General features: G+C 43.3%; 1 protein-coding gene across 1 annotated transcript in view; it reads right to left on the minus strand.

Moving 5' to 3' along the window:
* The window catches only part of LOC149449035 (antigen-presenting glycoprotein CD1d-like), a 28,585-nt gene that overhangs the window by 13,364 nt on the left and 1,448 nt on the right, over positions 1 to 13,773 (minus strand). Inside the window, exon 2 of the mRNA XM_089693908.1 lies at positions 1,493 to 1,750. Coding sequence (XP_089550034.1) covers positions 1,493 to 1,742 — 250 coding nt within the window. The 5' untranslated portion in view covers positions 1,743 to 1,750. The remainder of the gene's footprint in view (positions 1 to 1,492; positions 1,751 to 13,773) is intronic.

Raw genomic sequence — 13,773 nt, forward strand, 5'->3', positions numbered from 1 at the left:
TTTACAAACAGGCAAAAATATTAAAACAACAAAACACAAAACTACTAAGTTTCTTTTAATTTGCAAAAATATGTGCCATAAAATGCCAAAGGGACAGTCCAATCCAGCAAAGAGACAGCCTGATTCAGCAAAAAGATATCCAAGTCCAGCAAAGAGACATCCCCATTTAGCAAAGAGACATCCCAATCCAGCAAAGAGACATCTCAATTTAGCAAAGAGATAGCTCAATACAGCAAAGAGACATCCCCATATAGCAAAGAAACAGCCCATTCCAGAAAAGATATTCCAGTCCAGCAAAAATACATCCCCTTTTAGCAAAGAGACATCCCAATCCAGCAAATAGACATAGCCATTTAGCAAAGAGACAGCTCAATGCAGCAAAGAAACATCCTCATATAGAAAAGAGACATCTCAATCCAGCAAAGAGACATTCAAATCTAGCAAAGAGGCATGCCAATCTAGCAAAGAGACAGCCCAATCCAGCAAGGAGACATCCGCAATCTAGCAAAGAGCCCAATCCAGCAAAGAGACATCCCCATATAGCAAACGGTCAGCCAAATCCAGCAAGGAGACATCCTCATTCAGCAAACAAACATCCCAATCCAGGAAACAGACTGCCCAATCCAGCAAAGAGACATCCCCATATAGCAAAGAGACAGCCCAATCCAGCAAAGAGACAGCCAAATCCAGCAAAGAGACATCCCCATCCAGCAATGAAACATCCCAATCCAGAAAAGAGACTGCCCAATCCAGCAAAGAGACATCCCCATATAGCAAAAAGACAGCCCAATCTAGCAAAGAGACAGCCAAATCCAGCAAAGTGTCATCCCAATCCAGCAAAGAGACAGCCCAATTCAGCACAGAAATATCTCCATCCAGCAGCCATGCACTGCTGCTACAGAGTGGGACTGTTTGGCTGTGACACTTGATCAGTGTAGGGTTCTCCCAGTGTGTGATGGATGGCCGTCTCAACCCCTGTGCAGCTGTCTTGGTATGCTTGCCAGTGTTATGAAGGAGAAAGCTTACTGTGTCCCTTCAGTGCAGCTATGCCTACAGTGGCCGGCCTGAGAGGTTTGTGTCCCCTTGCAGGCAGTGCTTCCGGTTTATCACTGAAGCCGTCTCTCCTGCTTTCTGTCTGCACCTCCTAGTATGTTGACACTGGCCATGCTTTAAGGCATGTCCGTGGAGGCTTTTCCAGTCAGCCCCTGCTGAGCCCTGTCCGTGGCTGTGCCCTAGGCAGCAGTGCACCCAAGGTGGCTGCCTAGTGTGCCTAGTGGTAGCGCTGGCCCTATTCACATGCTTCCCAATACTTGTACACTCTGCTCTAATGAAGAAATGGCTCTGATTGACAGGGAAGAGGAATGAGGGAGCATTGATTATAAAGAAGTACTGTCTCTTTACCCAGAAGCTCCTCATATTTTTGTAGCTGAATACCTCCTGTAAGCAAAATATAATTACCACAATCTATTTCTATTACAATATAGTATATTACTTTTAATCCGAAGTTTCTCTATTATGTTTCTTGCATGGTCTTGGAAATTTATTATGTAACGTTTTAACAACATATTGCAAAACTCCCAGTCAGTGTCATTCAGGCTTTTCTTTGACCAGCTTTGCTTGAATTCAATCATCCTCGAATTATTGTAGGCTGCCAGTGTCTGAATGTCTTCCACCTCCATGGAGCCCGAAAAGGTCATTACTTGATCACTTGAGTAATAGGAATTCTGAATGAGTGTTATCATGATAGAGCCTGGGAAAAGAAAATTAAGTTATGTCTGGGTATGTCTCTCAAAATACAATACGGATGACTGATAACCTCATCAAATTCCATCCCTGCCATTGTATCTTCAAATAACAATTTGGACTGACATTGATTTTAATTGGCCACAGCAAACCTTTTGTTAACAACCATTAACAGTTAAAGTGTTACTAAACCCACAACAGTAAAATCAGTCTGTATTCGCAGTAATGCATGCTTGTTATACTCACTGTGGAACCTAAAGGAATAATCCTCCGTATTGTGTAAGAAGGATGTTTGATCCTGTCTTCTCTGATCCTCCCCTTCTTCCACACACCCCAGTCCATCTGCTGATAGAACAGAGACCTGGGGGCAAACTGCACATGCTCAGTTTGGTATGTATTGCCAGAGAGTATTTTTTTTCTTGGGAGAGTGCATGTGATCAGCACAGGGCCAATCAGCGCTGTCCAAACAGAGGATCAGGGGTCCTGCAGCCTCACAGGGGAGAATAAAAACTCCTACAAGCTCTGCTGGACACTGATGAAAGTCACAAGACCGCTCTAACTGCTGATGAGAAAAGGTAATTAGCCGTTTATATTTGCCAAAATAATTGCATTTCCATGTTATGTGTACTGTAGGAGACAAGATATAGCCAATGCAAGGTCATAGGTTTAGTAGTACTTTAAATACCAGTAAACCGGTAAAAATGTACCAACATAAATAGGCAATTGTTTCCAGGATTGGTTCATTGGGTCTACAATAACCAAGCACCATCCATGTCCCTAGCAGCACCTCAGTTTCTCAAGGACAGTTCCAACTATATATAAACTGTCTATCCCCAAAGGACCCTGGTAGAACCAACACCAACCCTAAAAGGGAAACAGCACCCCACCAGATGAGCCCCTATTCTGTAATAATTGCAAGACTTCTAAAGAACCCTAAATAACACAAACCCTTGAAGACCCCTTAAGCTGCCAACAGATACATCACAATTTGCTGATTATCCAATGAGAGTGGGTGGGCAGTACAACTTCTATTTCCAGCTGACCTTTCCAGAATGAAGTCCCAACCTTCAAGTCTTTGAGGTTTGAAGCCCCATGTTGCTAATGTGGGAATTTGCCAAACCAAATTATCTGAAATCATTTCATTACACTTCAAGAAACTGACATCAGTTATGATGACTTTACCAATGTTTAAAGCGTTATTGTGCTCTTCAACTGTATCCACAACATTTTCAGCTAAAGGAAAAGTTTAGGGAAAAGCATTGCACTGAAAGTAAGCACTTTACATATTAGATGTTTCTGAATTTTCACCCGCAATTTTTGTTAGGTTGGTGACAATGTCTTTGTAAACCAAGTAATAAAGTTCACCCCATATAACAGACGAAACTTCTGTTCTTTACAGGTCATGGCTCATGCGCATATTATTTTCCGAAAAACGATCGTACGATTTGACCATCATTCAGTCAAAAATCAGTAGTTTTTCATGCATTTTCCAACATGACCGATCACCGAAAAGGGGAGGAACCACGAAAATCACCCGGTGCCACTGAACCACTAACAGAGCGAAAATCAGCCGATTATTCTTAGGACTGATTTTCGGTCTAAAATCGGTCAAATTTCGAACCATGTATGGCCGGCCTTAGATATTCTCAGTGCAGCCTGCCTTGCCTGATCAACTTCCTAGTTTCTCTGTGCACTGGGTTTGCTGTGTAATTCTTGTATTCTGTGTCTGACTTCCTGTGTACCGACCCCGGCTTCATCTACCATTTTTTCTTGCCTGCGGCCTGCCCTGAGCTTGACTCGTTTCTTGGATCTTCTTCTGTCACCCCCATCTGTACCCTGCACACGTGAGTGGTTTCCACATCTCCGGTTGGGTATACCTGGAGGCCGTGCCCCTTGTTCCAGCTTGCTGCAAGTCCATCCCCACCATCAGGAGCTCAACTGAAGAAGCAGGCTGGGGCTTAGACTCCACAGCCTGGGGAACCCTGGGTTGGCTTTCCACAAGAACTCACTACCACTAAAATCTGACAGAACCTGCACAGGAAATGTTTACATGCTTGCCTTCCAAAAGATACAAGATGTATACAGCAGAATACATCTTGAAAATGTATTGAAAAAAATGCTTTTGCTCTGATCCCCACCTGCTGCAAGTATTCTACTCGTCCATGTTTGTAGAATACTTGGTCTCCCCCCGGCTGCTGTGGTTCTTCCCATTCACTCATATGTCACTACAGAATGTATGAGCTGGCTGGAGGAACCACAGTGACCGGCAAGGAAGCAAGTACAGGCTATGCAGACCAATTTGATGCAGTGTGCAACATATGGTCTGAGCACTGACAGGCTGACCCCCACTTCTGACCCCCCACCTCTTCAACCTCTGCAGCAATGCTGGCAGCACTCATATGTCTATTTCCCAAAGACAACCTCTGGATATGACGCTGAGAACATGCACTCAACTTCTTTGGTCGACCGTGGCGAGGCCTGTTCTGAGAGGTACCTGTCCTGTGAAAGCACTGTATGGTCTTGGCCACTGTGCTGAAGCTCAGTTTCAAGGTCTTGGCAATTTTCTTATAGCCTAGGCCATTATTATGTAGAGCAACAATCCTTTTTTTCAGATCCTCAGATAGTACTTTGCATGAGGTGCCATGTTGAACTTCATGTTGGTGCCATGTTGAACTTGACCAGTAAGAGAGACTGAGAGCGATAACACCAAATGTAACACACCTGCTCCCCATTCACACCTGAGACCTTGTAACACTAACGAGTCACATGACACCGGGGAGGAAAAATAGCTAATTGGGCCCGATTTGGACATTTTGACTTAGGGGTGTACTCACTTTTGTTACCAGCAGTTTAGATATTAATGGCTGTGTGTTGAGTTATTTTGAGTGGACAGCAAATTTACATGTTATACAAGCTGTACACTCACTACGTCACATAGTAGCCAAGTGTCATTTCTTCAGTGTTGTCACATGAAAAGATAGAATAAAATATTTACAAAAATGTGAGGGGTATACTCATTTCTTTAAGATACTGTATGTACAGTATATAAACACTTTCTTTTTACAGATATCCTATTTTGAGAAAATGACCCTGTGTGTAAGGAGGAACAGATAAAAGAAAACCAGTGTTGGTGTGTGAGTGTGCGCATGACTGCCCATACCTCTGTGCATAGGGACAATGCTGGATGTGCAATAACGAGTAGGTGCAAAATTAGCAAAAGTGCTTGTAGGCAGACTGCCTATGAGTAGTTAGTTGCTGTCATGGCCAGAAGGGATAGGGTTAATACCTTTTATTGCTGTTGCCTGAGTTTGTCTGCGTAGGCTTCCTGGGCCTGACCCACTGGTCCTGTGCAATTATAAAAGTGACAGGGGTCTGTTTTCAAGAGCTTCAGCTTTTTACAGAATTCAGCCTAGCCTTGCCGAACCATGGAGTTTCAAAAATATGCTACCAGAAGACGCCGACTCATCGGGGCACCAGCATTTTGGATACTGCCAATATGAACTTACCAATTATGGAATCATACTTGTGCAGGTATACTAGGGCAGCTGCTATATTTAGGGTTGGTTAGGGAAAAGATTTTGCCTGTCAATCTGTTGCACGGAAGATTTTACAGTAAAGCTTTGAAACATTATTCTGCTTGGTCTGAAGTTATTCAGGTGTATGAAAGTAACTCACACTCTACTTATAGTCTGCAGTTTAGGTCAGTTAAAACACAATGGGCTATGAAGACAGCAAATGGTTACCAAGGGTAACAAAGGTCTAGCAAGCAGCCTGTCGTGAAGCTTTAGCTTGCTTTTTATGTCACTCCTATGTAACAAATAAAGTCTGTGTGAGGATTCTGGAGTTGCTGGCTCCTTCCATTACTTTATATTGCATCCAGTAGACTTAAGAGCCACAGCACTCGCATTTGGATTCCACCATTTAAATTAGGGTGTGTTCTCTTTTGAGAGCACTGCTTTTGCCTTTATTGTCTGGTGTGAAGCGTGTGGCTGTGAAAGGTGGAACATCCTCTTGCATTGAGGGAGTTGTTGTCGGCAATATCTCCTCTGCCGGACTGTTTCCCATAGCAATGGGAGCACAGCAGCACACAGAGGTATCTAGCCTGTGCACAGGTATGTAAGAGGAAGAGTTAAGTGAATGCACGCATGGAGTCCATGCTAGGTGCATGGTGGGACCCCATTCTGCTAGTGGTAGTGAACTACCGGGAGTAAGTTGAACAAGTGGAGTGAACATAGGCTCAGGGTGTCTCTCCTAATTGCAGCAGCGATAGTAGTGGTGTACAATAACAAGGAGACAAAGAAAGTTCACTGAAGCCCAGTTTATTGCTCAAGTGTACACTATCTCTAAAGTCGGAGGTCCACGTTAAGGTTGAGGCATCCCTGAAAGCAACCTTTGCCTTGCCCAGGGTATTGATGGAATGGCACACATAAAGGTACCCCATGTGCAGGAGAGTGATCTCAGACAAGGTGCCAAGTGTAGTCCAGAAGAACCCATCCTGGGGGTAGTCCTCTAATGGGACCAAGACTTGTTGCCCAATGCAGAGGGAAACATGCAGGAAGTCCTACCTACTTACTACCCCCCAGCTGGCCAGCCAGCCCCTACATGCTCAGCACTGGTATTGGCACCCAGTGGCCTGTATAAATTAAAGCACTACAGTAGGACATTTCTGAGTGGTCTTCAGCTTGCTCCTTTTTATGTTAAACCTGATCTGCTGATTTTGCCTTGCCATGTATAACCTGGTTTGCTTCCTGACCTGCCTCTCCTCCTGACCTGCCTCTGAAATGTTGCGTCTTTGTTGTGACCTCGACCTGCCATCTGGACTCTGCTTACTACCTTCTCTCTTATACCTTGTTTGCCTAGCTGTTAATGACTTTGGCTTGTTTCCCGAACTCTGTCTTTACCTTCTGATTTGGTACTATGCTGCCTGGCTCTTCCTGACATTGGTTTGCGACAAGATTCTGCCTCTGAACTTGTCCACCCTGGGCAAGGGCCTTGACCTAGTTCCCGTAACTTGTTTTGATACCATGGCTGTCCTATGCTTGGAACCTGCTCTGTGATCTCCAGTTCTCTGCTCTACACATCTGGCAGGAACACAGATTCAGTTGAACCTACAACTCCACAACTCATGCCACGCTTTGCCTTCTCACTCTATCACCACCTTCAGCAGTGTTGGGCAGGAGGTGCAAGAGGAGCCTCCCCATCTACTCAGTCTCTACCAAGTATGCAATACTGTGGTGACAGGGTCCCTTTAAAAAGTAGCTCCACTTTGGCTGAGAAAAATCCAAACCCCTTTGGGTGAACCATGCATATTGTAAGGATTTTAACAAACTTTGTTGTAGAATCCTATCTGTTTCTGATCTGAAGAAAATGATTTTTGTTGTGTGCAGAGTGAATCTGAATGGGAGTGACATTTTCATTATTATTGATGCACTTGCAGGGTTCTGATGAGGAAAGTTGCAAAAGTCTGCATCCCGTTAGAAGTGAACAACCCTTTGAGAGTATCTTGCCAAACCAACAATTACATTTTTGCTGCAAAGGATGCCTAAAATATGACTTGTTTCTTAGTGCAGACTTCTGGGGGTGTTCTGTACACCAAATATGTATGGAACTCCTCCAGGTTGCCATGTTGCACTGAATTGTACAGAGAATTACAGCACTGTAGATTAAAAAACTTTTAATAGCATTCACTTGCAATATGATTTGTGTATCAATTGTATTATGCTATAGTAATTATTTTTTCCCACGAAGGTGGAGTTACCCTTTAATGTTGGAGGTTAATTTTACATATACAGTACTTCCAAAGCATCTCTCACAGCCCACTTTCACCACTTCCACAAATACAGTATTATTTGGAGCTAAGTACCTCATACTGGAAAAAAGGGGGAAACTGAAACTCCATTTTACTTCCTGTATGTGTCTTTTGCAATAACTATATTTATTTTTTAGAAGCAAGCAAATTAGAGACATTAATAGTTAGGGTTTATGTACACTGTAAAAAAATCCTTCAAAACCATGTAGAGTAGAGTATATAGCAGAGTGTGCATACTCGCAAAGCCTTGAAAGAGTATTCATACCTCTTGAAATTTTCCACATTTTGTCATGTTACAACCATGTACAAAATGTAAATGTATTTTATTGGGATTTTATGTGATAGACCAACACAAACTGGCACACAATTGGGAAGTGGAAGGAAAATGATAAATGGTTTGCAACTTTTTTTACAAATAAATATTTGAAAAGTGTGGCATGCATTTGTATTCAGCCCCCCGGAGTCAATACTTTGTAGAACCACCTTCCAATGCAATTACAGCTGCAAGTCTTTTTGGGAATGTCTCTACCAGCTTCACCAGAGTGAAATTTTTGCCCATTCTTCTTTGCAAAATAGCTCAAGCTCTGTCAGATTGGATAGAGAGCGTCTGTGAACAGCAATTTTCAAGTCTTTCCTCAGATTCTCAATTAGATTTAGGTCTGGACTGTGACTGGGTCATTCTAACACATGAATACGCTTTGGTCTAAACCATTCCATTGTAGCTCTGGTTGTATGTTTAGGGTCATTGTCCTGCTGGAAGGTGAACCTCCCCCCCCTGTCTCAAGTGTTTTGCAGATTCTAACAGGTTTTCTTCTAATATTTCCCAGTATTTGGCTTCATCCATCTTCCCATCAACTCTGACCAGCTTCCCTGTCCCTGCTGAAGTAATTCATTACCACAACATGATGCTGCCACCACCATGGTTCACAGTGGGGATGGTGTGTTCAGGGTGATGTGCAGTGTTAGTTTTCTGCCACACATAGCGTTTTGCTTTTAGGCCAAAAAGTTAAATTTTGGTCTCATCTGACTAGAGCACCTTCTTCCACATGTTTGCTGTGCTCCTCACATGGCTTCTCACAAACTGCAAACGAGACTTATTTATTTAATTTATTTATTTTAGGTACTTATATAGCGCCGTCAATTTACGCAGTGCTTTACATATATATTGTACATTCACATAAGTCCCTAACCCTCAAGGGGCGTACAATCTAAGGTCCCTAACTTACATTCATACATACACATACTAGGGACAATTAAGACAGGAGCCAATTCACCTACCAGCACGTCTCTTATGGCTTTCTTTCAACAATGGCTTTCTTCTTGCCACTCTTCCATAAAGGCCAGATTTGTGGAGTGCACGGATAATAGTTGTCCAGTGGACAGATTCTCCCACCTGAGCTGTGGATCTCTGCAGCTCCTTCAGTGTTACCATGGGCCTGTTGGCTGCTTCTCTGATTAATGCTCTTGTTGCCCGGCCTGTCAGTTTAGGTGGACGGCCATTTCTTGGTAGGTTTGCAGTTGTGCCATACGCTTTCCATTTTCAGATGATGGATTGAACAGTGCTCCGTGAGATGTTCAAAGCTTGCGATATTTTTTTATAACCTGACCCTGCTTTTAACTTCTCCACAACTTTATCCCTAACTTGCCTGGCATGTTCCTTGGCCTTCATAATGCTGCGTGTTCACTAATGTTCTCTAACAAACCTCTGAGGGCTTCACAGAACAGCTGTATTTATTCTGAGATTAAATTACACACAGGTGAACTCTATTTACTAATTAAGTAACGTGTGAAGGCAATTGGTTGCACTAGATTTTAGTTAGGAGTATCAGAGTAGAGGGGCCTGAACACAAAGGCACGCCACACTTTTCAGATATATATTTGTAAAAAATTTTGAAAACCATTTATCATTTTCCTTCCAATTCACAATTATGTGCCACTTTGTGTTGGTCTATCACATAAAATCCCAATAAAATACATTTACGTTTTTGGTTGTAACATGACAAAATGTGGAAAATGTCAAGGGGTATGAATACCTTACTGTATGTGTAGAGTAAAATATACCTGGCTGATCCTAGCTTCAGCTGTCCCTCCCATCTTCTCATTGTTCCCCCCACTGCAGGCTGAGATTGTGTAGACCAGCTTGTGTCCTCCTCAGAGCATTCTCCAATTTCAGTTCCCATCTGTAATGCCTATGAAATATGTTGGCTTTGGACCCTTTGATTCTTGGGTAACTTTTACAATAAAGCATTGTTGCCAAAATGCCAGGAGCATGAGAGGTGACTAATGTCATTTCTCTAACCCAAGGGAACAGAGTCACAGGATATTCTGCTGAGAGCAAGATAAAAACTTGTTTATGAAATTGAACGTGTTTATGACATCTAGTAACATCACATTAGAAGATAAAAACCTGTTTAAAGACGTCTACTTGCTTGAGAAGTTAGAAATCTTTACGTTTAGGGTAGATGAGAAGCAGTTTGGGGTAGATGAAAAGAAGTTTAGGGTAGATAAGAAGCAAAAGTGTGACTTTTCAGATAATTATGTGGGATCAATATGGTGGTTGAGCATGACTCTGTTATCCTCGTGGAACCTTTCTGCTAGCTCCTCCTGTGGTGGGTATGGTGCCCGCTCACTATTGGAAAGCTTACAAAAAATGGTTTACAAGCCGGGAGTCCAAGAGAGATAGATTAGGAAGCCATTCCATGCAGGAGGGGACGCTCTGATGCTGGGATTTTTGCCAAGGCTATATGGGCTCATTAACTGGTCACGCTTACAGCTTCCCCATGACCCCCTGGGCAGTATGGTTCCGATGGAATTTGTTCCTTCCATCTTCTAACATTGCTTTGGTAATGTATTAATTCTATGGTGTGATGCTGTCAAATGATGTGTCCATTTCATGCTGTAATGATCACATTATTATTGGTGTTTGTTATTATGCAGATTGTGATGATATATCCTCCTGTGTGTCGTGTGATAATAAAGGTGGAGGTTTTGACAGTGCAAGAATATTGCATTTGGATTCTGTTATTTCTTGGAGTGCCAAGTGAATGCTATGATGTGCCAGGGCAGGTATTCATTGGGTAGTGGGTCTTTCACAATGCGTAGAATATGTAATGGCATAAATGCTGATTAACCACAAGCCTACAGGGCACTTATACCCCCTTCCTGCCCAGGCCAATTTCCAACTTTCAGCTCTGTCACACTTTGACAATTGCGCTGTCATGCAACACTGTACCCATATGAAATTTTTATCATTTTTTGTAACAGATAGAGCTTTATTTTGGTGGTATTTAACCAACTCTGGGTTTTTTATTTTTTCTTAAACAAATCAAAAACCACTGAAAATTTTGAAAAAAAAAGTTTTTTCTTAGTTTTTGTTATAACATTTTGTAAATAAGTGATTTTTCTCCTGCACTGATGTGCGCTAATGAGGCTGCAGTGATGGGCACTGATAGGCTGCACTGATGGACACTGATAGGCGGCACTCATATATGGCACTGATAGGCAGCACTGACTGGCACTGATTGGCAGCACTGATAGATGGCACTGATTGGCATTGATAGGTAGCACTGTCTGGCACTGATGGGTGACACTGACAGGCAGCTCAGATGGGCACTGATATGTGGCATTGATGTGGCACTGATGGGCACTGGCACGTGGCACTGATGAGCACTGACAGCTGGCATTGATGGACACTGACAGGTGGCACTGCTGGAGCTACACTGATCATCAGGGCACACTGATCATCAGTGCTCTGAAGATCAGTGCACATGTCCCCTCCGAGGAATGCCGATTACCGGCTCCCCTCTCCTTTCGAGCTGTCAGCGTGACATGTGTGGTGAGAATGATGTCCTCCCAGAACAAGAGAACCACCTTGCGCCCGTCATATTACTATATGGCGGGCGGGAGGTGGTTAAACGTACCTGTGTGTGACTACCTGTTGATTGTGTGCGTGTGACTTGCTTTTATTTATTGCACCCAGCATTTGCCGTTACACCATCTAAGCTCCTCATTTCCTCCTTTTTATTATCTGTGCAGCTCACATAACTATAGTCTATAGTCAATCATGTGGGCATATACACAGTGATAAATGACATTCCCCTCCCTCCTTCTTATTCTACGTCCTCCTATTGCTAAACACTATAAGGGCGGGATATAGTATGTTGATTACATTCACTAAGAAACTCACAAAAAACTTAGTTTTAATATAAATCAGTATTTAATATATAAAATGTAATTGCCAATACCTGTGAAGTAAAAAAAGACCCTTGGATGCAGATGCCACCTGAACAAAAAGCTAGTGTCAATCATCTTTGACTCCGCATACATCATGTTAAAGCACAAAATATACATATTTGATGTTTAACCACTTAAGGACCCCACCCCGTAAAGTACTGGTACGTCGCTGCTTGCGTTCGGGTTTAGGGAGCATGCACATGTGCCCCCTTCCCCCAACACTGTGCACAGCGGGAATCTGTCAACAAGTCCCGACCAATGGCCAGGACCTGCTGTCGGCTGTGTCCAATCACAGCCCAGAGCCTTGCGTTGGCAATCAAAACAGGGCTCTGTACAGAGGAAGTTATCTCTCTGTTTCTTATTCCTGCAGAGCAGTTAGTGTCAGTAATGTCAGACTGCCCGCCACACTACCACAGTCCCACTATAAGTGGCTAATCACCATCATTGGTATGAAAATAAAATTTCAATATATACAGTGCATCCAGAAAGTATTCACAACTCTTAACTTTTGCCACATTTTGCTATGCTACAGCCTTATTCCAAAATGGATTAAATTAATTTTTTCCTCAACATTCTACAAACAATACCCCAGAATGACAACGTGAAAGAAGTTCATTTTGAAATCTTTGCAATTTATTAAAAATAAAAAAGGAAAAAGAAACACATGTACATAAGTATTCACAGCCTTTGCTCAATACTTTGTTGAAGCACCTTTAGCACCAATTACAGCCTTAAGTCGTTTTGAGTATGATGATACAAGCTTGGCACACGTATTTTTGGGCAATTTTTCTCATGCTTCCTTGCAGTACCTCTTAAGCTCCATCAGGTTGGATGGGGGTCGGTGCACAGCCATTTTCAGATCTCTCCAGAGATGTTCAATCAGGTGCAAGTTTGGGCTCTGGCTGGGCCACTCCAGGACATTTACAGAGTTGGCCCGTAGCCACTCCTTTGTTACATGGGCTGTGTGCTTAGGGTCGTTTTCCTGTTGAAAGATGAACCGTCGCCCCAGTCTAAGGTACAGAGCGGTCTGGAACAGGTTTTCATCAAGGATGTCTCTGTACATTGCTGCATTCATCTTTTCTTCAATCCTGACTAGTTTCCCAGTTCCTGCCACTGAAAAACATCCCCACAGCATGATGCTGCCACCACCATGCTTCACTGTGGGGATGGTATTGGCCAGGTGGCGAGCTGTGCCTGGTTTCCTCCAGACATGACGCTTGCCATTCAGGCCAAAGAATTCAATCTTTGTTTCATCAGACCAGAGTTTTGTTTCTCATGGTCTTAGAGTCCCTTAGGTGCCTTTTGGCAAACTCCAGGTAGGCTACCATTTGCCTTTTACTGAGGAGTGGCTTCCGTCTGACCACTCTACCATACAGGCCTGATTGGTGGAATGCTGCAGAGATGGTTGTTCTTCTGGAAAGTTCTCCTCTCTCCACAGAGAAATGCTAGAGCTCTTTCAGAGTGATAATCGGGTGCTTGGTTACCTCCCTGGCTAAGGCCCTTCTCCCTCGATCGCTCATTTTGGCTGGACGGCCCACTCTAGAAAAATTCCTGGTGTTTCCAAACTTCTTCCATTTACAGATAATGGAGGCCACTGTGCTCATTGGGACCTTCAATGCTGCAGAAATGTTTCTGTACCCTTCCCCAGATCTCTGCCTTGATACAATCCTGTCTCGGAGGTCTACGGACAATTCCTTGGACTTCATGGCTTGGTTTATGCTCCGACATGGCCCATAACTGTGAGATCTTATATAGACAGGTTTATGCCTTTCCTAATCATGTCCAATCAACTGAATTTCCCACAGGTGGAGTCCAATCAAGCTGTGGAAACATCTCAAGGATGATCAGGGGTAACAGGATGCACCAGAGCTTAAGGGCTCGTTCACACTTGACTGTTTTACCAATGCTTGCCAAACGCCCCTATAGCGTTTGGCAAGCGTTGGTCCGGCGTTTGTGGAACGTTTTTTTACGCTCCGCAAACGGCGCAT

This window comes from Staurois parvus, unplaced genomic scaffold (assembly GCF_062004578.1).
Source record: "Staurois parvus isolate SC_StPar_1 unplaced genomic scaffold, SC_StPar_1.0 ptg000640l, whole genome shotgun sequence".
Classification (NCBI taxonomy): domain Eukaryota; kingdom Metazoa; phylum Chordata; class Amphibia; order Anura; family Ranidae; genus Staurois; species Staurois parvus.